At 38.3% G+C, this 26,474-nt stretch overlaps 1 protein-coding gene across 1 annotated transcript in view; it reads left to right on the top strand.

The window, feature by feature from the left end:
• LOC113546054 (alpha-2-macroglobulin-like protein 1) overlaps nt 1–26,474 on the top strand; it is a 35,500-nt gene that overhangs the window by 6,000 nt on the left and 3,026 nt on the right. Inside the window, exons 5-32 of the mRNA XM_053236337.1 lie at nt 240–292; nt 885–905; nt 1,127–1,295; nt 4,273–4,357; nt 4,665–4,791; nt 5,479–5,593; nt 6,315–6,424; nt 6,905–7,084; nt 7,320–7,560; nt 7,701–7,763; nt 7,910–8,055; nt 10,113–10,262; nt 11,874–12,053; nt 13,128–13,206; nt 15,373–15,511; nt 15,587–15,812; nt 16,287–16,413; nt 17,585–17,706; nt 18,209–18,260; nt 18,606–18,686; nt 19,181–19,357; nt 19,787–19,868; nt 20,877–21,033; nt 23,591–23,659; nt 24,196–24,358; nt 25,330–25,523; nt 25,979–26,194; nt 26,316–26,434. Coding sequence (XP_053092312.1) covers nt 240–292; nt 885–905; nt 1,127–1,295; nt 4,273–4,357; nt 4,665–4,791; nt 5,479–5,593; nt 6,315–6,424; nt 6,905–7,084; nt 7,320–7,560; nt 7,701–7,763; nt 7,910–8,055; nt 10,113–10,262; nt 11,874–12,053; nt 13,128–13,206; nt 15,373–15,511; nt 15,587–15,812; nt 16,287–16,413; nt 17,585–17,706; nt 18,209–18,260; nt 18,606–18,686; nt 19,181–19,357; nt 19,787–19,868; nt 20,877–21,033; nt 23,591–23,659; nt 24,196–24,358; nt 25,330–25,523; nt 25,979–26,194; nt 26,316–26,434 — 3,643 coding nt within the window. The remainder of the gene's footprint in view (nt 1–239; nt 293–884; nt 906–1,126; nt 1,296–4,272; nt 4,358–4,664; nt 4,792–5,478; nt 5,594–6,314; nt 6,425–6,904; nt 7,085–7,319; nt 7,561–7,700; nt 7,764–7,909; nt 8,056–10,112; nt 10,263–11,873; nt 12,054–13,127; nt 13,207–15,372; nt 15,512–15,586; nt 15,813–16,286; nt 16,414–17,584; nt 17,707–18,208; nt 18,261–18,605; nt 18,687–19,180; nt 19,358–19,786; nt 19,869–20,876; nt 21,034–23,590; nt 23,660–24,195; nt 24,359–25,329; nt 25,524–25,978; nt 26,195–26,315; nt 26,435–26,474) is intronic.

Genomic DNA, 26,474 nt, shown 5'->3' with positions numbered 1-26,474 from the left:
ATTTGCAGCTGCGCTATTCTCAGTGCTGTTATCACCTGCATGTATCACTTTCCTCATTTCCCTTTACTCTGCCACTTCAGTCTTTCTAGCCTTCTGTGTTTTTTAATGGTCATTTTAGTGTGTGTCAGTGTTTTGCTTTGTTTTAGCTACCAGTTATGCTGTAAATTATTTAAGTATGTGTTTAAAACACAGCAGATGTGAAATGCAACAGCATTATGGATATAAATTTTCCCCCACAGTGAAGTTTCGCATCGTCTCTCTGGATACCAATTTCCTCATCTACGATCAGACGGTTTGAAAACTTTTATCAATTTCTCACCTAGAAAATACAGGAGCACTTTCTATGAATATATTCATCAATCATTTATATATATATATATATATATATATATATATATATATATATATATATATATATATATATATATATATATATATATAACAAATAAATAAATAAATAAACCATCACAACAGATATGTAGTCATTTTTTCCCAAAAAAGTAAATCAACATTAAGACACCAGGTGGGAAAAATAACTGCACCCTTCTTACTTCCACAGCCATTAAGAGATAAATTATCAACCAGGTGTTACTAAATAAATGCACAAGATTAGATAATCATCAAGAAGTGTGACTACCTCTATAAAAGCAGAACTTTTGGTAGTTTGGTGTCCTGATTGTAGTCAAAAATTAGTTAATAACGATACTTGTCCTTTGAGACATTAGAGTTTATAAAGTCCTTCCAGGGCATTGTGACCACATTCCAGGGAATTATAAGTGCATTATGATGATTTATGAGTGCAGGATTCATAGAAAGTGCTTCTAATATACATTTAGTGTATGTTTAATGTGATTATAAGAGCTGTTTTTTTCTTTATGTTTCAGTTTCCGACAATAGAAGTGCAGGTACTGTGCCATGTGAAAGATTCAGTGCTCACTAACTGGGCACTTTGTGTGTTTATGACATGCTTTGCCTTTAAAATACAATTTCATAATTTTAAAATACAATTTTATAAACATTGAAACATATTATATCCTCATTAATGATTTTCTTATTTATTATTTAATCTCATGACAAGAGTAGTTTGTTAACTTTATTAATTAATTAATTTATTTATTTATTTTAGGATCCAAACTCAAACCGCATTGGTCAGTGGCTGAACGTCACCACATACAGCGGCCTTGTGGATTTATCATATCCCATAAACTCTGAGGCCACAAAAGGATTTTATGTCATCACTGTCTGGGATGAGAAGAACAAAGAGCTCACACAAACCTTCGAAGTCAAGGACTACGGTCAGGCTCAGTTTATCTTTATTAATGTCCTTAGAATACCAAATATATCTAATCTATATTTTAGTGATAACATTATGATGAATTCCTATAAAAATACAAATTATTCAGCTCAATTATTTCCTTCATATCACTCTGAATTTATGGTTCCATGTAATGAAATCATTTGGATGATATAAATATGAATATAAAAAATGCATGATTTAGAATATTCATTAGAGAATTTGATCCAAACATAAGATTTATGTAGATAAAATTATTAATATTGTTGCAATTTAGGAAAAATGTAAAAATAGAGCATCATTAAATATTACCTTGTATTTCAAAAATTCTGTAGCATAATTTTTTTTTAAATCACTGATTATTCTTTAGTAACATTTCCTCTTTGTTTGGCTGTTTTATTTATTTATCTGGTTGCTATATTTTGAGGTCCAAGCACTTGGTCAAAAATCAGTGTATATGGGGTTTATCTGATACAAAACTCTGACTTTTTACAGACTATGTATGTACTTTTTACATACTACGATTCCTGATAATGTCATTTAAATGTAATATATATAAAATGGACACATCTTTAAAATGGACACATTTGTCAATGGTTGCGATTTTCTATTTATTTGAATTCAATTAAATTTTATTTATATAGTAATTTTAACAATAGACATTGTCACAAATCAGCTTTACAGAAATATATAAATTCTGGACATACATTTAAATTTATTACTAACGCTATCCAAGGAAGAACATCCACGGCCATTTTTATGGTTTCTATGTGGTAGCATCCACGGTAAGCTTATGGTGCTATTTAGGCTGTCCATGTCGGTCCATCCTCAGCAGGAGTGAGTGATTTTCAGGTGATGAAAATTCCAAACAGAAGTAAGGCATCAGGATGGATCAGGCAGGACCAGAGAGCAGAAGGAGTCAGGATCGCTGGTAACTTGGGATTAGCATGTGTAGCTTGAGAGAGAGAGAGAGAGAGAGAGAGAAGACAGATTATTAGGTATGCTTTTGTCCTATAATGGTTTAAGAAAATGTACATTGTGAGCAAAGTGCAAGCAGGAACTCTGGCAAGACTAGCTATGACAGCATTACTAAAAGGGAGAGCCAGAAGGTAACACAGACATGAGGGCAGCATGATATAAAGTGGTCAGTCACTCCACCAACAGCATCCAAACATCCCAGTTTACAAAAGAACTCTCTATGCCCATGAACCCTCCAGCTCTGCATCTTCTGCCTAGACTTAAATTGAGACTGTGTCTGAGTCTCACTAACTAATTGGAAGGCTGTTTCATAAATGTGGGGCTTTGTAATGAAGGCCCCTGCTGTAGCCTTCAATATTTGAAATATCAACAAAGAGCCTGCAACTTTTGATCAAAGTAGGCATAGTGGATGATGAAAGACCAGAAGTTCACTCAGGTACCGTGGCACAAGACCATTCTTTGCTTTATAGGTCAACAGTTGTATTTTATAATCAATGCGAAATTTTCCTGGATAAGGTAGGGGTGATATGGTCATATCTTCTGGTTCTAATAAAGACTCTGGCTGCTGCATTCTGGACTAACTGGAGCTTGTTTATGCATCTACTGGAACATTCAGATAGCAAGGCATTACAATAATCCAACCTAGAGATAAGAAAAGCATGAACTAGTTTTTCTGTATAATGTAGTGACATTATATTTCTTATCTTAGCAATATTCTGAAGGCTATCCTAGTAATGTCTACATGAGCCTTAAATGAGAGACTGGACTCAATAATCACAACAAGACCTTTTACTGCACTAAGGTCGAGCAACAAAAGCAAGGAGATACAAAAATAATCCGAAGCAAATAGTAGGTCATTTACCACTTTAACCAGCGCTGTCTCTGTGCTATGATGTGGCCTAAATCCTGACTGATAGACTTCATGAGTGTTATTCCTATGTAGATATGAGCATAACTGCTGTGCCTAAATGATGTAGATGGTTGGTTTAGCTTCCTTGTCTGCTCCCTGGCCTCGGCTCTGGATTGTCACCGACTAACTAGGCCTGTTCTGAGACTATGAACTACAAGAAATGAGAGCAGCACCTTCTGAAGGGGGATGGATACCATGCTACCCTAACTGGCCAGCCTTGTCCTCAAAACTACTCCAATGATCAACTACTCCAATGAACAAAGCCCACATTGTTTTTGGAGCACCACCTGGACATCCAGCAGTTCAGTGACCATAACCTGCTGCATAACCTGCTGCACCTCCTACATCGGCACATTGCATTGGGATGGGGCCAGAGCATATTACTGCATTGGATATTGCCTTTGCTAATTTACACACCTCTGCAATGTTACTCTTAACAACCTATGACTGATGGAGGTGTATCTCATTAGTTCCTATGTAAAAAAAAAAAATAAATAAATCTTCCTCTCAGTATACACCTAGCTAGTGTGGCTGGTGCCCCTAAAGTCATAGTTAATTTCACATGCTGTAAGATTGTAAGTGTCTCCTATAACCAGAGCTCTTTCAGGTTTCTCAGTGGGTGCTTCACTGAGGAGAGCAAACCTGTTAGACACATGAAGCGGAGAGGAGTGAGTACAAAATACAACAAAATTACAACAAAAAGTAATCAAATATTTTACAAATAATCATTTATAGCTAGAACTACTACTAGAAGAATTTTGGTTTAGGGTTTTTTGGTTAGTTAAGGGTTTTTTTGCCTCTGTGAAAGGGAAATCCTTTTCACTAGAGCAGCCTTTAGGGCTCTGCATGTAATCATGGTTTCTATGAACATATTCTGACCTCAACTAGAAACATTCTGCATTTTCAAGTAATGGGGGATATAAAACAATGATACACACCATAACAACTGCCAGGAAGTAGTGCTTGGACCCCTTTTGTTGCTACATGTATTGTATTTTATAATTATGTATAATGAAAATATCTTGCATAAGAACACATTTCAAAATGGCAGCTACTATATTTTAACCCTGTGTTACACCATCTATTACAGTTCTGCCAACATTTGAAGTGACGGTCCAGCTTCCTCCAGTCATAACCATCTTGGACACATATGCCACTCTGAAAGTGTGTGCAAAGTGAGTGTTCGGTACCTAATAGTGTCCTGTTTCATCACTCCAGACTGAGATTTTTTTAAACAAAACAATTGTACCACATTAAAATATCCAATATAATTTCTGTACTGTAAATTTGACTTTAAAATATCAATCACTATTGGAAAAATTGAACCAAGCTCAAAAATGTATGTTGTAATTACAGTATGTTGGTTTTTTGGATTGCTTCACTTTACATTACATTAAATTTAAATTGAGTCATTTTAAACCAAACACATGTAATTATAAACTTATACAATTCATACACCATATTTTTTTTCATTCTCTGCAGATATACATACGGGAAGCCAGTGAACGGGACGGTGAAGGCCACTGTCTGCCATAACAGCTACAGATACTGGTGGCTCCCACCAGGATTCACAAGGATGCCAGACATCTGCAGGAAGTATAAAATGAAGGTTAGTCATTTTTACTTTTACATCAACAGAAAATGCTTCAAGTGAAACTATTACACTTCCTCAGTTACTCCTTTGAATTAAAATAAGTTTGTTTGTAACTTGTACTTTGTACCTTGAACCTTCCTTAAAAACATTCAACACTTACATTAAGTTTCTCTTAACCTAAGTACTATTCGGATGGGATTCATTTTTCTGACACATAGGTAAGTAAGTACGATTGATTCACACTGGATAAGTGATCTCTGTATAAACTACTTTCACATGACCATAATATCTCTGTAAACTGTAAAAGCCTAAAATCCCAGAAAGTGTTGCTTCTCTGTCTTCTTTTCTCTGTTATTCTTTTCAACATTGTCTAATTAATTGTTTTGCATGTTAAACTCAGACTCTACTTCGCTTTGGTTTCAGTGGAGACAATAAAAAGTACTGATCACTTCCTAGATATGCCTCCATGACGGATTCAAACAGGACTCAATCCCAGAGATACTCCTGTACTAATTACATTACACACCTCCACATGTAAAACTAATCCAGTCCCAAAATGATCCAAAAATATCAGCAAAGCATTGACTTATAACCAAAGCCACTCAGACCATTATTTTTAAGCCTTTTTCAGTATGTGATGATGTCTTTCTTGATAAGTCTTTCTTGCTCGTGTTTTCATTAAATAACTTTTGTTTTCTTTAGACTGACAAGACAGGCTGTGGACTACGCATCTTAAATCTGAAAGAATATGCATTAACCGATTCACGCTATGAGGGTTCAATCATAGCTCAGTGTGAAGTGGAAGAATATGGAACTGGTTAGAGATTACAATTAATACCATTATTATTATTACATAAATACCTGTTTTTATATTTTTAGTTCTTTTTACATTATTAACACTTTATTTATTGGATTTATGTATGCAAGTAAACTGCAGTAAAAATGTCTTGCATAGCTTTAGTATTGGCAAGCAAAGAGAAATTTCTGAAGCCTAATTCTAGACCTTTTGATTAAATTCAACCTTGCCGTTTCTAAATTAGCAGATTTAGAACAATTGTTTGCCAACAGAATACAATTTCAAACTTTAAAAAATAAAAATAGGATTAATAATCTTTGATTTTATTAATATTTATATTTAATATATTTGCAGTTCAGATTTGTTTTTTTGTTTTTTTGTAGTGCTGGAGCCACAAGGCTAATATAGTAATATAATAACAAATAATGGACCGTTATAGCTATCAGTATTGGAGAAAATCAAAACTGTTGTCCATAGCTTTCATAACTCAATTTCAAAGACAAATCAGTTTCTTCCTCTGCAAAAAGTCTGAAGGTGAAATTAGTAGTAATTAGAAGTACTACATAAACTACTTAAAAATGTCATTACGGAGCCAAACAATGTCTACTGAGGTGGAAAGCGTGTATTGGTTTATTATCAAGATGGCACATTTCCATTACTTGTTAGCTACATTAGCTTCTTAACTCCATTTGAACCATCACTGTAATTATCGGTTTGTATTAACACTGTGTTTATCCTGTAGGTGTGATTCTGACTGGTTCACGCAGCTCTCCTATAACATCTAATATTGTCACACTTTCATTTGAGGATTCGCCAACAACATTTAAGTCCGGAATGGAATATGAAGGAAAAGTAATTATATTGTTGACCATTTATATAAATTGCAAACATACATAAATGCACTAAACTATGAACATTTCTAGCTATCTCTCATTATGTAAGCCAAGAAAGTGTGCTAATCTTAGCCTAAATCCTATACTGTGTTCTTAAAAACTAGCAAGGTTTGCTACATTAGGTGAATTATTTAATCATGTATTTAAAACCAGTACACAGTGTCATTACCAGGTTAGCTAGTGTTTGGATAACTATTATGTTGTGAAATGAAAACTAGTAGATGATTATGCTAACTAGCTAGCTAACATCAAGTAAGCTAGTTTACTACATTAAAAACAGAACATCAGCTTGCAATTTAATATTGTGTAAACTACTTTGTAATTAAAAGCAGTATTTTGTGCTAAGTTGAGGCAATTTTCTTCTCTCTGTGACAGATTAATTCATTTGATATTTTTGTTTCTGACATTATCCTCTGATATTCCTGTCCTTCTTCATTAGATTAAAGTGACCGGCCCAAAGTCCAATCCTATGAGAAGGAAAGTAGTGTTTCTGACTGTACGATTTGCTTATAATAATAATAATAATAATTCAGTCCAGAAGCTGGTTACAAATGACCAAGGGATCGCACAGTTTTCCCTCGACACTGAATCATGGGCTCCAGACCCAGTCACTTTAGAGGTCAGTGGAGTCTTTTTTTTTTCCTTCTTTTTTTAAAAAAAAACTCTCATGTTCTGTTCATGTGAAATAAGAAGACCATCTCTATCTGAGACGTCAATCCCTTAATTTCTGTTAAAGTTAATATGAAAATCTTGTTACAAAAGTGAGAATTGAGTAGCACTGTGGTATAAAGATATATCATGTTAAAGTGTTTTATTTGTCTGTTTTTCTCTATATATTTTTTTCTTTTACATAGGCCCAGTATGAAACGACTAGCAGACCATATGTATATGGGGAAAATCAGCTCATACCATACTATCCCACAGCCTATCTCTGGCTTCAGCCTTTCTACTCCAATAGCCGGAGTTTTATTAAATTGAATAGCAGCTCGATGCCTTTCAGCTGCAATAAAAATGGTGTCATCAAGGCTCAGTACCTGATACACCACAGCGCACTCACGCCACACCAGAAGACATTATCCTTCTTCTACATGGTGTGTTTGGCTTTCACTATAACAATATTTTCATTTAGAAGTACTTGTTATAAGTTTCAAACATCATGATAGAATTTCTTGTTTTACCCAGAAATATAATTTAAAGCATTACAATTTATTCATCTTAATTTTACTGTGTCTAAGTGATGAACAAAGGACATTTGGTTCAGAAAGGACGTATCTTAGAAGCCATCAACCCTGGAACAGGTTCATTAACATCTTTATAACTTAAAAAACTTTATATTAGCTATGTAGCTGACATTCGGTTTTGAACTTCTTTTCCCCCTGCATGAACCCCTAAATGGTGCTGTGATGGTGGCCGAAGCACATGAACTCTTTTTTTTTTTTTGCAGAACACAGGGGCAACCTGGTGGTAACTCTGCAGAAGATGCTAAAGGTGACCCCGGTTGCTCAGGTAGTCCTGTACACAGTCCTTCCCAGTGGCGAGGTAGTGGCAGACAGCATGAACTTCCCCATTCAGCTGTGTTTGGCTAACAAGGTCAGAAATTAACCTTAAAGAGCTCTATGCTTATTTTTTCAAGTTTTTGTTACTGAGGTTTAACAGTCAATAAAATGCCCCTTTTCAAATACACTATATGTTCAAAAGTTTGTGGACACCTGACCATCACACCAAATTGTGGGCCTTCCCCAAACTGTTGCCACAAAGTTTGAAGCACAGAATTGTATGGGATGTCTTTTTACGCTGTAGCATTACAATTTCCCTTCACTGAAACTAAGGGGTCTAGTCCAAATCCATTTCAGCATGACAGTCCCCCTGTGCACAAAGCGAGCTCCATGAAGACATGGTTTGCCAGGGTTGGATTGGAAGAAATCGAGTGTCCTGCACAGAACCCTGATCTCAACCCCACTGAACACCTTTGGGATGAGCAGTTGAATGAACACAAATCCCCACAGTCACGCTCCAAAATCTAGTGGAAAGCTTCCCAGAAGAAGTTATTAGGTTATTATAACAACAAAGGGGGACTAAATCTGGAATGGGATGTTCAACAAGCACATATGAGTGTAATGGTCAGGTGCCCCAGTACTTTTGTCCATACAGCGTAGAAACGTAGATATAACATAGAGTACATTTTTCCATACAGACAGGTTGGCAGACTTAAGACTGGCACAGGAATAAATAACAAAATGCATGATTGAATATATATATTGTAGCAACTCACAGCTGTGAGGCAGGATTACTGCAAACAATATTGTAGGTAGAGGGAGTGTGAGGATGGCTGGCTTTCTGGGCCATGGGTCGTGGTGAGGCGCTGGAGAAGTGTGTCGTTGCCGGCCAGGCATGGGGACGAAGGCGGTCAGCGGGGAGTGGCAGGTTTCCCATAGCAGTAAGAAGTGTGTGCTCTTGATATGGCACAGAGGGGGAGCATTGTGTTAGGTGCTAGCAGAGAGAGAGAGAAAGAAAGAAAGAAACAGATCAGCATAATCGCAGAGAGCGGTGTTTGTGCCCAGAGACTTTACCTCAGTGAAAAGCCATCAGCATTGCCAGGGCAGGCTCCCGCTCAGTCCTGCAATGAGAGAAACCATCAAGTTACCCGTGCATTGGTGTCCTTGGCCTTGGCCATCCAATGGAAGCGCACATGGTCTGTGACCAGGGTGAAGTGTCGGCCTGCAAGGTAGTAGCTGAGGTCCTCGATGGCCCATTTTATGGCCAGGATTTCTCATTCTATTGTGGCGTACCGCTGTTTGGCTCAGAAAGGTTGAATGAATCCATCACATGTCTGCCACCATTTGGCATTTTGCAGGTGCTAAACCCATGATGGCTCTATGTAACCATTTTGGGCTAATCCTGACCAGGTTATGTAGGTGGGCAAGTACACTTAGTCTATTTTGTACCTTCCCCTAACCTCTTTAACAAAGGTTAATTAACTAAAAAGTTTAGTTTAGTTAACTAAAAAGCAAACATTTTATTGGGTGCATACCAATTAACCCCAAGGGTATACACCCCACCTTTGGCTGCAATTGTACCTGTGTTATGTCTCTGTCCACTTTGCACATGTGGATCCTCTTATTCTGGCCTATTTTCAGGCTGTATGGAGAGTGTTGTTGTTAAGCAGCAGTATGCTAAAGTCATGTTGGAAGGTGAACAACCACAACTGTCTCAATATTTTTCTTCTACAATTGCCCTGTATTTGATTCCATTCATCTTGCCCTCGACCCTGACTAGTTACCCAGTCCCAGATAAAATGCATCTGCACAAAATAATCCTACCACAATCATGCTTTAAAGTGGGAATGGTATTCTCAGAGTGATCAACAGAGTTAGGTTTCCACCAAACATAGGTTTTTCGCAAGGCAAAAATGATTCATTGTCAAGTTATTGAGAGATAATAGCCCTCCTGTTTAATATCACAACCAGCCATTACTGTGAAGCCTAAAAAAATTACATTTACATTGACGATATCTACAGATACTCTACCCTGTTCTCAATGACAAGTAAAATTATGCACTTGTTTTTAATGAATGAACACTTCTTGGTTCTTGGTTTATTTATTTACTTACGTATTAATTTTTTTTTTATTTTGTTGTGGTCTTTCAGGTGTCTCTAAAGTTTTCACCTTCTACGCAGCTTCCTGGTGGTCAGTCTTCATTGACGCTGAGAGCATCTCCAGGTTCCCTGTGTTCAGTGAAGGCAATAGATCAGAGTCTGCTGCTGCTGCAACCAGAGAAGGAGCTCAGCATCCAATCTGTGCGTTCAAAATGACAAAATGTCCTTGAGTTCAGTCGTACAGCTCATTTTTGAATGTGTAGCAATTTGGGGCTGTACATTCAAGTCTCAGAACTGGTACAGCTCATGCTTGAAACAAAATCCCCTTCCACGTATATATTGATATTTTTAAAAACATATTTTGTGTTTTGGCTTCCTGTTCACACAGCTATGCCATTTTTGGTCACTGAAAACAAAACTTAAATTAAAACCCTGTTTTCACTGTATTTTTGCACATACAGGAAAAAATGTTTGTTATAACATGAACCTGCACATGCCATTCTGCCAGGAATATGACACGAATGCGTTAGGGCTCTAGCGTTTCTCATGGCTGCTGAGCAGTTTGCTGTGTCGTGCTCTGTAATTTCTTTTTTCTAAAAAACTATGTTTATTCATATATATATATAATCCTGTATGTTGTGAGGTGGTGCCTCCATAGATCAGACTTGCTTGTCCAGCATATCTGACAGCTGGAAAACAAGTGGTGCCTGAACGGTTAAGGCTCTGGGTTACTGATTGGAAGGTCGGGGGAATGAGCCCCAGCACTGTCAAACTGCTGCTGTTGGGCCCTTGAGCAAGGACATTAACCACATCTGCTCCAGGGGTATCATCACCGTATCATCTCAGATCCCAGCTTCCGAGCAAGCTGGGATATACGAAAACTGCATTTCATTGGCTCTGTACTCGTACTCTGCACAATGATCTTAATCTTAGATGCTTGATCTGATTGAGATCTGGGGAATTTGGAGGCCAATCAACACCTTGAACTCTTTGTCATGTTCCTCAAACCATTCCTGAACAGATTTTGCAGTGTGGCAGGCCGAATTATCCTGCTGAAAGAGGCCACTGGCGTTAGGGAATACTGTTACCATGAAGAGGTATACTTGGTATGCAAAAAATGTTTAGGTAGGTGGTACATGTCAAAGTAACATCCACATGAATGCCAGGACCCAAAGTTTCCCAGTAGAACATTGCCCAGAGCATCATACTGCCTCCACTGGCTTGCCTTCTTCCCATAGTGCATCATGGTGCCATCTCGTCCACAGGTAAGCGAAGCACACGCACCCAGCTGTCCAAATGATGTAAAAGAAAATGTGATTCATCATACCAAGCCACTTTCTTCCATTGATCCATGGTCCAGTTCTGATGCTCACATGCCCATTGGCACTGGACAGGGGTCAGCATGGGCTCTCTGTCTGGTCTGCGGCTACGCAGTGAATTGTGTGTTCTGACACCTTTCTATCAGCATAAACTTTTTTCTTCAGCATTAACTTTTTCAGCAGTTTGTGCTACAGTAGCTCTTCTGTTTGATCGAACCAGACGGGCTAGACTTCACTCCCACATGCATCAATAAGCTGTTTTTTTAATCCTCATATAATAGCGCATACTTATAGCTTATAGTGTTACCCAAATGCGATGCATAATGGTTAGCTTTAAATGTCTGATTTTACATTTAAATTAATGTAAAATTAGTATGCTCCCTTTTGGTAATAATAACAGTAATGGACTTCTGATTCCTACTACAAAGTTAGGGATCAAAGAGATCACAATGGCAGTTCTTATGAAGAATGATGTCACACCCCATTATTCCAGGTGTTCAACATGCTGCCTGTCCAGATGTTATCAGGATATCCGTACAACATAAATGAAGAGGATTTGAATCCATGCTGGGGGATCCCACCCATCAGGAGTACCGCATTTGCAGGAATAGCACCAAAATCTATTGCTTATTTTCCGAACTCTGGAAAGGTGGATGTGTACAACACCTTTAAAGTAAGACATCACTCATTTTTAAAGTACAATTTAGTTTAAGATTGTTGTCTGGCATGTAACAATAATCAGTTATACAGCACCTCACATTCTGAATTCTGTATTGTGATTGGTCAAAAGGTGTTGATTAATTTTCTATAACAGCAGCTTTGACAGTAGCGCATCTGCAAATCTCAGGTTTATATTAATGCCAGGTTCCAATACATTATCATTCTATAGTTATAGCTCATACGCAGCGACTCGTAAGGCAGGTGCTCTACACAATCTAAACCTAACAATAATGGAATAGAAATGTGTTGTTATTTAACAAAGAAAGGTGTATAATCATTGATATGGTGATTTCTTTTAAAGGTATATTTAAAATTTATAGAAGGAGTCTCCAGTGTCAGTGCTTTGTAACAGTCAGAGGTAAATCTGTTACTTTTAAGTTTGCTGAAATCATCAGGCTAAAGGAGTTTTCATTTTGTTGTGTATCAGTAATATAACGAGTTGCGTTCTTGTCTCATTAACTTCAAGAGAGAGAAAAAAGTGGCTGATGAGGGAACAATGGTTTATAGCTGATATAATGTAACTGAGAACAGGAACTAAGTTGTTTCACAGACATTTCACAACATTAAATGTAACTATTAATGCATAAAAAAATGGAGGTTCATTCTTTAAAAATTGTAATCATTGGTAAATTGCTGTGTGATTAGAGGAATAAAACACCTGGAGATGCGCTGTTATAGGAAAATAATCAAATTCAGAAGGATAAAAGTACCTCTGATTCATCATCACCCTGTTGTTAATGATTTTACTCTAAGAGCATGATATGGTTCATTTATTCCTTACTTATTCAGCACATTGTTTTAGACAATTCCAAATATATAGTATCCCTTTATGGTACATTCAAGAGAATGCTTGCCCCATTAGGTAATATTCTTGTGCAATATTCTTGCTTACAGGTAGACCTATACATATAGTGATTGTACAACACAATATTGTAATAATAACCAAAACCTGGTTTTAAAAAATGAGCAGATACGAAACATGTTTTTTTCCACATGAAAAAAAATTGTGTTCCCTTTTTTCTCTCAGGATGTTGGAATCAAGATCCTCACCAATGCAAAAATAAAGAAACCTTCAGAGTGTATGAACAATTTGCTGTATATGAGTTGTAAGTGGTTTTGCCCAGCCAGATTTTCTTTTTTGACTTGATACATGTATTTTACAGTCAGGTCAATATATATTTAGACATTGACAAAGTTGTTGTTATTTAAGCTGTCTACCACAGTACAATGGAGTTGAAATTAAATATTGAATATGTGCTCAAAGTGCAGAGCTTCATCTTTAATCTGAGCATATTTAAGATAAGATAATATATCCATCACCAGATGCTGGGTTTCTTCCTTGGTAATGCTCTTCCAGGCCTTTACTACAGCTGTCTTCACTTCCTGCTAGTTCTTGGGGTGTTTTGTCTTCAGCAATTGAAATGCAGCTTAATTGGATTGAAGTCAGGTGATTGACTTGGCCATTGGAGAACATCCCACTTCCTTTCCTTAAAAATGTCTTGGGCTGCTTTCAAAGTATGCTCTGGATCATTGTCCATCTGCCATCCAATGAGTTTAGAAGCATTTGGCTGAATGTGAGCAGATAATATAGCCCTATCAATAAATACAAGGGAACCAGTTCCATTGACAGACATACACGCCCATGCCATAAGATGAGGTGACATGCTTTGGGTCATGAGCAGTTTCTTCTCTTCTCCATACTTTTCTTTTTCCATTTTTCTGGTACAAGTTGATCTTTTTCTCATCTGTCCATCATATATTGTTCTATTTGTTCCAACTGTGGATGCTTTTATAGAAGTTTTTTTCAAACTGTAATCTGGTCTTCATGTTTTTGAGGCTTTCCAGTGGTTTTGTTCTTGTGGTGAATCTTATGAAGGCTTCTCTTGATTGTTGACTTTGACACAGACATGCCTACCTCTTAGTGGGTGTTCTTGTTCTAGCCAAGTGTTGTGAACAGGTTTTTTTTTTAGGTTATTTGGCAAAAGGTAAAAAAAATAGGTAAAGGCAAAAGGTAAACACCAAGCAAAGAAACTAAGAAACAAGGCAACTTAAATACACACAAGGGAATGCAGCAATGTCACTGATATTGCTATGATGTTCTGTTCGTGCTTCTGTATAGACATCGGTAATCTATGCATGGGTGAAGGCCACCATCTTTCTTTCCCATGAAGAAAGATCATGCATCAGTGGGGGAGTTGGAAGGATGAATGAAATAAGTAGCTAGGGCAGGGAGACAGGGAGAAGATTCAATCTCTAGGGGGACGGGTACCTGGGAGCAGGTAGATGGCGCAGTCATATGGACGGGGTGGGGGTAAAGTGGTGGCACTCTGCTTGCTGGAGACTGCCTTGAGATCATGGTACTAGGTGGGGACTCGAGATAGGTCTTGGGGATTAGAGACTTGGGAATGGGATCTGGGGAGCTCTGAAAGAGACAGGGAGCATGACAGGTAGTGCCCCACTAGAGGATAGAGCCAGTGGACCAGACGATATGTGGATTATAATGAAGGAGCCAGGGGTGACCAAGAATCACAGGGAGCTCAGGAGACTATGCTAGGTGGAAATTCAACTCCTTGTGTTGGAGAATGGAAAGGCGTAGGGTGGATGTTTGATGGGTTGCCTTCCCATGGCCCAGAGGTCATGGCAGAGAGGGAATCTGGAGATTCTCAGCTAGGGAAAGTCCATGAAGTTACCAGCTGTGCCTAAATCCACCAATGCCTGGAGAGAGTGTTCTTGCTAAGCTACAGTGGCGAAGACCTCTTGAGTGCTGGGCGCCTCTGCTGGGCCCATATCTGGCTTCATGTTTCTGTCAGGGCCAGGACTCGAGCTCAGATCAGTGACGTGAGAGTCAGACACTTGGTTTGTTTTGATTTTTCAGCATAATGATGGCTTGCTTCACTGGCAGTGCCAGCTCTTTGGACTTTATATTGAGAGTTAACAGCAACAGATTCCAAATGCAAATGCTGCACTTGAAATAAACTCTATACCTTTTATCTGCTTACTTGTAAGTGAAATAATGAGGGAATAACATGCACCTGGCCATGGAACAACTGAGCAGCCAATTGTCCAATTACTTTTGGTTCTTTAAAAAGGGACCAAATTCCTACATTTTCCAACCAATTTGGATATACATACTCTTAAATTAAAGCTGAAAGTCTGTACTTTTCATTATTTACTTTTAAATACTATATACTGTGGTAAACAGCTAAATAACAGCAACTTTGTCAATGCCCAAATATTTATGGACCTGACTGTATATCCAAATTTAGTCTCAGTCCCAGAAACTGTAGCCATGGACGCACCACATTTCACCACCAGAGGATCCATTTCAGTTGCTGCAAGTTCAAACCAACCAGTTGTTACCATCCGCAAATTTTTCCCAGAGACGTGGATCTGGGATCTTGTTTCAGTCAGGTGTGTATATTGTTATAAGTGGATTTTCCATTTTTTTCAGTCTTTGTTATTGATTCACTGCTATTTCTTCTACAGTCAGTCTGGTGCGATGACCATTAATAAAACAATCCCGGACTCCATCACTACATGGCAGGCTGGCGCATTTTGTACATCACCTGTCGGGTTCGGAGTCTCCCGGAAAACTGAACTCACTGCCTTCCAGCCATTCTTTGTGAGCATCACCATGCCGAGCTCCATCATCCGAGGAGAAGTGTTCACACTCAAAGCCACCGTCTTTAACTACCTCCAAAGCTGTATGATGGTGAGCTGACATGTTTGGCCTAACTAAATTTTCTCAAATCAAATATTCATTTTTTCATATACAGTATGTGTACTGACCTTTTTACCACACGTTAACAACTGTTTTGCACACCATTGTGCCTAACGACCAATTACAAATCACCATTGATTCCAACAACCAATTATTGATTACCATTGTTTACCAATGACCAATGACTTATCAACATACTGTAGGTATTCTGACCAGTACACTTGTAGTACACTTCAGAAAATCATTCTTTATGTAACACATTTTGCTACACAAATGATCATGATGCCTCCATGAATATGCAAATTATTCTAAGACCTCATCTGGTGACTTCCAGTAACTTTTGAGCAGGCAATAGTTATCCCTGAATAGGGAATTAGTTTTCCTTGAATAGAGTCAAGTAACACTGGTCGCACAGATTTCCATTCCTTCAGATAGCTGATAGAATGAAAACTCTGTGTGTTAAAGGTGAAGGTGACTTTGGCCGACTCACAACAGTTCTCAGCGCAAGTGTGTGTAGACTGCAGTTACACACAATGTCTGTGCGCTGATGAGAGCTGGACCTTCTCTTGGACCATCACACCACTGGTTCTGGGTATGTCAAACGTTTAAACTTAAAGCTCACTGAAAATGCTAGACTGGAAACCTTTCTCACATTACCAAGCAGAAATAGTTAATATAGATCCTGTTTTTTTTCCCAATAACTGTCTCCTCTTTGTGAAAAAAAAGCAGAGTGAAGTAATGACATTTTATATTTTAGTAAGAGGAACTTCTGGTTAATGTTTGACAGAGTCCTTTCAAACAAATAAGCTTTAACAAATGTAGATTTACTTACATAAACACATAATGTTGCACACAATAATTTATAATTTTATATATTTTTGATTAAAAGAGACATTCTGATTTCTAACTTTTGCACGATTACATTATCAGTACCCTGAGTAGGTCAGTGTACCTCCATGAGAAACTTATACATATTAATGGATAAAATTGTAATTTTTTCAACATATTTATTAATAGACAATTTAATAGAAAATTCTGTACATCCATAGCAATATGTTGTAGTTACATTTTGCCCAAACGATTTTCTATGCCACTGCACTATATGGCAAAAAGTATGTGGACACCTGACCATATTTGGTTCATCCCCAAACTGTGTTGGAAGCATAGAATTGTCTAGAATGGCTTTGTATGCTGCAGAAAAGGGGGAACAATATTAATGCTCATGGTCTTGAAATGGGTGTGATCGTCAAGTGTTAGATATATCTGTCCACTTTAATAATAAAACCTGTACACCTGCTAATTTATGCAGATATCCAAGCTGCCAATCATGTGGCAGCAAATATTTTTGTTTCTCACACCATTTTGTGTAAACTCTAGAGACTGTTGTGTGTGAAATTCCAGTAGAACAGCATTTTCTTAAATACTCAAACCAGGCCATCTGGTACCAACAACTATGCCACGGTTAAAGTCACAGAGATTGCACTTTTTCCCGAGTCTGATGTTTAATGTGAACATTACCTGAAGCTCTTGTGTGTGCATGATTTTAGTTGGCTGATTGGATAATTGCATAAATGAGCAGGTATACAAGTATACAGTGGACAGTGAGTGTATGTGTGTGTCACATGTGGATTAAAGTGCATTGGGAAAAAAAATCCTTTCTTGGTGTACTGTAGATTTTGAAAAGGGGATTAACAGAAGTTTTGATAGTGAGAATAAACAGTACTTTGTATATGTGTGTGTGTGTGTGTGTGTGTGCCTTATAGGGGAGGTGAGCATCAATGTGGTAGCAGAGGCCGCACAGTCATCATCTCTGTGTGGGGAGTGTGCAGTTACTGTTCCAGAGAAAGGATACATCGATTCAATAATTAAAAAACTGCTAGTGCAGGTGATTACATCATTAATTCAAATAATAATAATAATTTGGATGAATTTTGCAGCCAGGGACCATTCACAGAAGACAATGAACTCAAGTTGACATTTTTTATAGAAGTAATTATTTTGGAGCTATTAAGGTTTGGATTAAATCCAATTCCATTCTTGTAACCAGTCAAACAGACTAATAACAATAAGAACTCAATAAATGATAATAGCCTTTGATAACGGTGGGTTGAAAAACATCACGTGTTTAAAACCGTTGGTCTAGATGCTATAGAAAAAGCCCATCTTGGACACTTTAACTGATAAAAATCTTACACCTCAGAGGTATGAACTACACGCAAGTGATTTTAATAATTGTAAAATTACTTAAGCAGCTACAAAACCAAACTCTGAATATGGGGAACTTTTCCAGTGTAAATATTGATGTGACTTTTGAACATAATTTGCAGCCCTTTTATTGATGCTGTAATTGTGATTATAATTGTATTTTATTCTGCTGCCATTTTCAGCCTGAAGGAATCAAACAGTATAAAAGCTACAATGAACTTCTCTGCCCATCAGGTCAGACACAAACATTCTTTCACCTTGTTTATGTAGCCCTTATACCTTACAGTGAAGAAAGTGTTTTGTACAAAAGGCACACTTTAATCTCGACTGTTGATTAACATTCAGTTTTGTTGCTTTGGGCTGGAACTGAATTTTAGAGGAAGGTGGATCTCCTGGAGCAGGTTTCATGGCCTTTGCCAAAGCAGGGATCCCTAATTCTTAGTCTTAGAGTGTCAGTCCAGTACAGTTTGTGATTTCACTGCTCAAAAATAACTGAATCAGGTGGAATTAGGGGAACCAGCAGTGGTCCTGTACAGTTTGTACCAAGTTTTTTCCTTGGTTATCTATCTCTGTTAAAAGGTGTAGTTAAGAAGACGGTCTCACTAACCCTGCCCAATGTATTCGTGGAGGGTTCGGCTGTGGCTTCAGTCTCTGTGCTGGGTGAGTCATAGTACTGTTTCAGTTTCATATATATATATAGTATATATATATAGTATATATAGTGTATAAGACAAGTGTATAAATGATACAAATAATATGTTAAGATGATATTTTGATAGATTGAAACTTTTTGATAGAAGCAAAACTTTTCCTTTTTGTTCATGTCCTTGATTAAATTGTGGACAATTTATCATCATCAATCGCTAATTTTGCCATCAAGATGCAAGAACATGATTTTGTTTACTGTGTACACTGTTACCTTTGAAATAGAAGCCTTCAGTAATATAGAATCCAATTGACCTTTAAGAGTTCTTCCAGAGAGACAAACCAAAGAATGCTGGACCATTTTTGTGGCATGCACAAGATTATCACTCCATGTTTATCAAACAAATGCTCAGAGACAGTTTTTGTAATACCCACTAATCAGATTCAATCAAAACTAAAGAAAAATGAAAGAAAAATGCTAAGGCTATGCTAACGTTGTCTCTCTGCAGGAGATCTGATGGGCCGAGCTCTAAAGAACCTGGCGAGTCTCTTGGCGATGCCGTACGGCTGTGGAGAGCAGAACATGCTGCTCTTCGCCCCCAACATCTTCATCCTGCAGTATCTGGAGAGCACCAACCAGCTCACACCTCAGATCAGAAGCACAGCTGAGACCTACCTCATAAGCGGTGAGGACTCTTTACAAGATATAACATCTCTGCAAACCTGAGGATTACAGCAAGTGCACAAAACAAAGATAAATCAATTTATAAATGTACAGATGAGTGCAGAATCCTCAGCTGTTTAATAGTGAGGAAATTATATGGCCCATTGTGGAGGTGTTCAGTAAGTGGCCTTCTGACACGTCTGGGATAACATTTTAATATTACAATTATTTACTATATGTAATGACATTTGTCTTTACTTTCTTGCTTTTTGGAATATAAAATCTAAATAAGGGGAGTCCAATCCCCCAAAACCCCTCATCTACTTCTCAGGGGATTTAGTTATTTGGTAGAGCCTTATCTGATGATTGGGATTTGGCAATAACTAAACTAGGATAAAATAAGGGAAATATTTTTTTACACAATTTCTTGTGTGTCTTATCTCCTGCACAGGATATCAGAGAGAGCTGAGCTACAAACACAATGATGGATCTTACAGTGCTTTTGGAATGAGCGATGCATCAGGCAACACATGGTCTCTAAGAAAATTGATGTCAAATGATGCTTTTTTATATATGTATATTAAATATGTAAAAAAAAAATCATTTAGACATTCAGTAAGAAAAACAGAAAACAAAGTATAGAACAAATGAAGCAAGGTTTTTAAGCCTAATGGTGGAAATATTTAAAGACTTTATCTAAGGAAAAAAGCTCAACTTGTACAGTAGGGTCACAGTGACAGATAGTTAAAGTGGAAACAGCATAACTTGTAGTGATTTTACACTTATATTTACTCTTATATTACAACAATAATATAATGTATATTACAACTACAGTTTTTATTCATTAAATAACATCATACTTTTTAATCCATTTATTGTTATATTTAATGTCCAAGAAACAAACTAGGTCCTGTTCTCAAATATATTATAGCAACTATTAACAATCATCCCCTTGTTTCACAAATCAGTAGTTAGTTGGATGTAGTTGTGAAAATCTTAAAACAAAGGTGTAATCAAAAACCAGGTAAAGGTCGTCTGATCATGCAGACAGAGTTAAGAGAAAAAAATGAATTAAATAAGAAAACAGCTTAAAATGTCAAAGTCAGAAAGACAGCCCAGGTGGACACCCTGTCAGAGCTAGGAATATTAATCAACCAGTCAGAACCCAGAATTTAAGAGCACTGTGGTATAATTTATATATACCATAAGTAATGTTAATGTAAATGTAATTAACACTTACATTAACTGAGGTTTGCTTAACGGTTAAATAAATTATATACACATAATAAATTTAATAAATTAGTGATTATTATTATTATGATCTATGACTATAATTAATAGTGCAAGATTGACCAATATGTGCTCATTTGTGTGGACTTCATTTCAGTCCTGAATAAAATAAACATGAATTAATCATTAGAAGTTGTTCATTGTTTAATATAATAAGACTAAGAGAACACAAAAGAATCCTACTTTTTTAACTTCCAAATAAAGATTGTGATTCTGACTTGTTATCTGGAACTTTGTGTTTGTATTCTCAGGCTGACGGCATTCGTGATGAAGTCTTTTGGAAATGCAAAGCAGTACATCTTTGTAGATCAGGTGTTTGTGGATCAGGCGAAGGCCTGGCTCGGTCAACGTCAGCAGGCTAACGGATGCTTTGCCTCAGTGGGACAACTCTTCCACACCGACATGAAGGTCAGGTATTCCAGTCAGCCATTTCTGCGCCGGGAGTTGAGTATTGATTTTACAAGGTATGCAGGTTGACCTTTGATGTCAGGGGGGCTGGTGGGGTGGCAGGTGGGATGTCTGTGGCTATGGGCCTGGGTGTGAGGGGTTTCAGGCAGGAGACATGGAACGAGGGGGCTATACGGCATTGTCGTGGCAGGGCAATCTTGCAGATGACTTCCGTGAATTGATTCAGGATCTTAAATGGGCAGATGTACCTGGGGCTTAATTTCTTGCAACCTCCTCATTGGGGGGTCTCCTCGGTGCTGGTCAGCATTCTCTTTATTGGTTGGGGCCACTTGTTGAAGATGCTGATGGATGCATTCCAACACCTATTCACTACACTGAAAACAGCCGCTCACGGCTGGTGAGTTGGTGGGGTTGGAGTTCCAGGGGAACAGTGCGGGCTGGCACCCAAGCACACACTGGAAGAGGGTTAAATGAGTGGCTGAGTGTCGCAGAGAGTTCTGGGCATACTCTGCCCATGGCAGGTACTGGGCCCAATCCTCTTGGTTCTCAGCACAGAAGGTTCTCCAAAACCAGCCAATCTCCTGGTCTCCACCTTCCTGTTGGTTTGTGGATGGTATCCTGAGGTCAGGCTTACTGTCAACTCCAGTTTTCCATAAAGCTGGGACAAACTCAAGATGTGAACTGGGTACTTCTGTCACTGATGGTGTCCTCTGGTATCCCAAAGTACCAGAACATGTGGTTAAAGAGGAGCTTGGCTGTGGCAAAGGCAACTGAATGAGGCATAGTGAATTTGAGAATCGGTTGATGATAACCAGGATGACGGTATGACCGTGGGATTCCAGGAGGTCAGTGATGAAATCCACCACTAGGTGGGACCAGGGCCACTGTGGTGTGGGCAAAGGCAGGAGCTTACCTGTTCATGGGACCTTGGCTTGGGTGCAAGTGGTACAAGAGATGGTTCCATGTATGTCCACATGCACATTGGGCCACCGGTATTTGTTCCGTAGCAGATGATATGTGCATTGCATACCTGGGTGGCCCATGGCTAAGGTGGTGTCTGCCCACATAATGTTTAGCTCGCAGCTTACCTGGTACAAACAGTTTGTTTGTTTGTTGTTTGAGGATTGTGAGCAATTGCTCAGTCTATGTTCCAGGCGACAGCTCCCATGAAGCAGGAAGTACGAGCTCCTCACTGCCCTCACAAAGGCTGGCGGCGTGCATGCAGAACAGAACATCAGCCTTGGTATTTTTGGAGCCGGGCCTATAGGAAAGAGTGAATTGGAATCAGGTGAAGCACAGGGACCATCGGTCCTAATGAAGGTTAAGATGCTTAGCAGTCTTGAGATACTTGAGGTTTTTGTGTTTGGGGAATATGGTGAATGGGTGAGTGGCCCATTCCAGCCAGTGACACTGCTCCTCAAGGGCCAGTTTCACTGCCAATAACTCTCGATTCCCGATATCATAGTTCTGCTTAGCAGGGGATAGTTTCTTTGAAAAAAAAAAAGCCACGGGATGAAGTTTGGGCTTCTCCCTGTACTGCTGGAACAGGATGGCTCCAGCCCCTGTCTCAGAGGCATCCACCTCCACAATAAGTGTGTGATCTTTTGCCTCTCCGATAATCCCTTATGGCTGCTGAAATACAGAGAACATTGTAGTTAGAACCCTTTACCCTGTGAGGCGTCACCTGCATACTTTGTCTGGTTGCAGCATTAGTGTGCTAGCTACTGTGGTGGTGGAGAGCCTGGAAGATCAGGTTAACCTTGGCGTCCAGGTTTGCCAGGTGTTGTTGGTGATCTCCCACCAGTTCTCCCTGTGCTGTAAGAGCATGCCGCCAGGCTCTCCTGCTGCCTCCATGGTGACGATAAAGTAATCTGTCAGAGAGAGCAGGCTGAGACAGATGCAAGTGCAGTTATAGTTATTTATTAAGGGACTGGCAGACAAATCCAAATTGTTAGGAAAATTCAGGTGATTTTCCTAACTTTTCCTATCTTGAAAACACAAAAAACCTGGAAACAATCAGAGTCAGAACCAAAATAGCGATCATGGAAACTAAGGCTTGGCAAGTTCAGATTTCAAACATGTACTGAGCGTTACTTCATATCATGTGTGGTGTGAGAGTCTCTTTTAAATGTTAGGGTGATTGAGAACAGATGTGTGCAATCATAAGCCCAGTGACTGTGAAAGTGTCAGTGGTAGTATGCTCTGGGAAGTTTAGTCCGGGACAGCCATGTCTGTAGGCCGCAGTGCGTTCTGGGAAACTGAGTTCCTTAACAGAGTTGACCTGACATGCAGCTTGTCATGTTACAGAGAAACCACAAAAGCATAAACTTGTCTGCTCTGAAGAATGTCTGAAAAATTAAATTTACAGCTTTACCTGACTGTTACAAAGCACTGACACGGCAGACTCCTTCCATAAATGTTACATAAACTTCTCCTCACAGAAAACTTCACCATATCAATGAGTACACACTGGGTCATAATCTTATTTAATTTTCTCTTTCTCTCTCTCTCAATCTTTCTCTCTCTCTCTCTGTCTGTCTCTTTATATCTTTCTTAGGGAGGGGTGAATGATGAGGTGACCCTCTCAGCTTACATCACAGCTGCAATGTTGGAACTCAATTATACAGTTACAGTGAGTAAACCGTTTCACTGATGAAATTTCCTTATACAGTACACTCAACGTCACTGAACGTTGAATCATTACAGATGTTAGAATGGTGAAGAAACACAACATTGATAAACATACACTGCAGGAAGTATGGAAGCAAGCAGTGATTTCTTTAAAATGAATCTAAAACTATTTTTACAATAAACACAATTCTTCTAACACAATCTTTATTAATAGAAGACTATAATTGATGTTTTTAAGTCTGATTCTGATATTTTACTAAAATTATTCTACAAAAATGCTAAATTGCCAGCTAGATAACATAAACATTAGCAAGGTTACAACAGCTGTAACCTTGTTGCTCAGGTAAAGTCTAAAATCATTTTGCAGATGTGCTGTGCAAATGGAAGATTCAACACCATATTTCAGAATTCTTATTTCAAACAGTGAAAACGGAAATATTTTGTTACATGCAAATTATGAGGTTTAAAGACATTTGTTTGCCTCTTAGTAAGGGATCACAATATATACATTTGTCAATGTGCACATGGCAGGATCCTGTGGTGTACAACAGTCTTACGTGCCTGAGGAATGCGTACACTCAGGTGAACTCCACTTATGCCAAGGCTCTCCTCTTCTACACCTTCACCCTAGCTGGAGATCAGGTGATGAGGAACACACTCATCTCAGACCTGGATGCACAGGCCATAATCTCAGGTTTGATGCTCCTACATATATTTATTTAAAAAAAAAAACAAAAAAAACCACCAATTTCTCAGAGAAAACTGACACGACATTCTCTGACAGCTCAAAGTGTGGTACAAGTCTATGTCAGGTTTTAGTAAGTGATTTTGATTTACATTGTGGTTTAATTAGAGACAACTTGTTTTGACCAAGAAGCTGTAAAAATTAATTAACAGCTATTAATATGAACCAAAGAAAAACTATTTTCTGAGGCTAAAAAGTGAGCTCTAAGTCATGATTAAAAACATTGAGTCTCCATTTTAGGTAAATTTGTGTTGGCATTTGTTAGAGAATGGTATTTTCATTCTTGTTGCTTTTGACTGGTGTCTGTCTGTTTTACAGTGGACAAAATTGGTGTTTGCTGGCCAATGTTGGTGTTTTAAAATTGTCGTTGTTTGTTGGAGAATGGAGAACTGTTATCAATGTTGCAGTCTTGAAGTGCTGATTGTGTTGCTTGGCATTTGCTGGTGAATATTTTGTGGTAAAGACTCTTCTAGTGTGATGAAAAAATAATATAGAATATGGGTGGTGTTTCATTGTTGGATTGCACTACTTCATGGAATGTTGGTATTTCCGAATTTTGGTGGCTGTTGTAATGGAGAATGTTGGTGTCTAAATGGAAAACATTGCACTGTGCTCATGAGTGTAATTTTTGTTGGTTTTGGATGGGTAATTTTTATGTGTGCTTGTAAAAAATCCTGTGTTGGTCTTGTTTGCAGTTTGTTGGTGTTTGTTGGTGGTGGATTTCTTGTTTGTTGGAATTTAACAGTGATGCTGTTTTGGAAAATGTTGATATTTGAGAATTTTGGTGTTGGGGGTTCGATTGAAATGATTTTGAATTGTGCTGGAGAATGTTGGAATATAGTGTGGGTTTTTGGTGTTCATTGAAGAAATGTAGGTCAGTGACTCCAGAATCTAATATCTGTCTAATATATATCCATTAGGGGGCGGGCGGCACTGGAGCAGAGTGAATGATGGGTCAGTGATGGACTCTTTAGAAGTGGAGATGACCTCGTATGTGCTTCTGGCTCTGATGTCCGGACCCCAGCTGTCTGGGTTTGGTCTGGGTTACAGCGTCAGCATCGTCCACTGGCTTTCTCAGCAACAGAACGCCTTCGGGGGCTTCGCGTCTACACAGGTACATATCAACCTCATACTTTTTTATAGAGTGCTGACCTTTCCAAAATTTAACTTTATATCTTTGACACAAAAACAAGATATACCTGTTATACCCTACAGGCTACACGCTAAAAGCTTATTAAAACTAAAAGCTGCTTATTATTTTATAAATGCTATTCAAGAAGTAACAGTGTATGAGACACATTGTTTTAAATTGTACTGCATTGAACTGCGAAATGAAAGAAATAACTTACATTTTTTGTAAATTTGTTCTAGTAGTTGTTTTAATGATGTCTCATTAAAAAAGTTAGACCGTTTTTTTTTTAAAAAATCAAGAAAATGGAGTTTGTCTAATACTGTAGTGATTTGAAGGTATATATATAATACATATGTAAGTTTATATGATCTATGAGTCTAGACACTCTACATGAATGGGTTAAATGTGTTCTCTTTATACTTTTTTCCATCATCCAGGACACTGTTGTAGCTCTCCAGGCTCTGGCGAAATACAGTTTCGCCACCTACAGTCCAGCAGGAACTGTTACTGTTACTATAACATCACCATCAGGGTTGATTACCACATTTACCATCACTCAGAGTAACAGGCTGCTGTATCAGGAGAGTCAGCTGCAGGAGGCTACTGGAGATTACAACATCAAAGCAGAAGGACAAGGCTGTGTGTACGTGCAGGTTGGTATATCACCTTTTCACACTTTACTCACTCACCTCAGTTCCTTTATTAATAAAGCAGGTTCCAGAGGGTCAGTTTGGGAGGATGAGTGGTGCTAATAGGGTGTTATTTTTCTTCTAGTTCAATCTGCGCTACAACATCCCTCCTCCTCCTGACCGCTCTTCATTCATCATCTCAGCCTCAGCATCTGGAAACTGCAGAGTCCCAAATCCATCTCTGGAATTGACCATTACTGTCATGTGAGTTCTACTGCAACTGCATAATCTACAAGATAGAAAA

This window comes from Pangasianodon hypophthalmus, chromosome 8, assembly GCF_027358585.1.
Source record: "Pangasianodon hypophthalmus isolate fPanHyp1 chromosome 8, fPanHyp1.pri, whole genome shotgun sequence".
Taxonomy (NCBI): domain Eukaryota; kingdom Metazoa; phylum Chordata; class Actinopteri; order Siluriformes; family Pangasiidae; genus Pangasianodon; species Pangasianodon hypophthalmus.
This window is presented reverse-complemented; position numbering and strand designations above follow the sequence as displayed.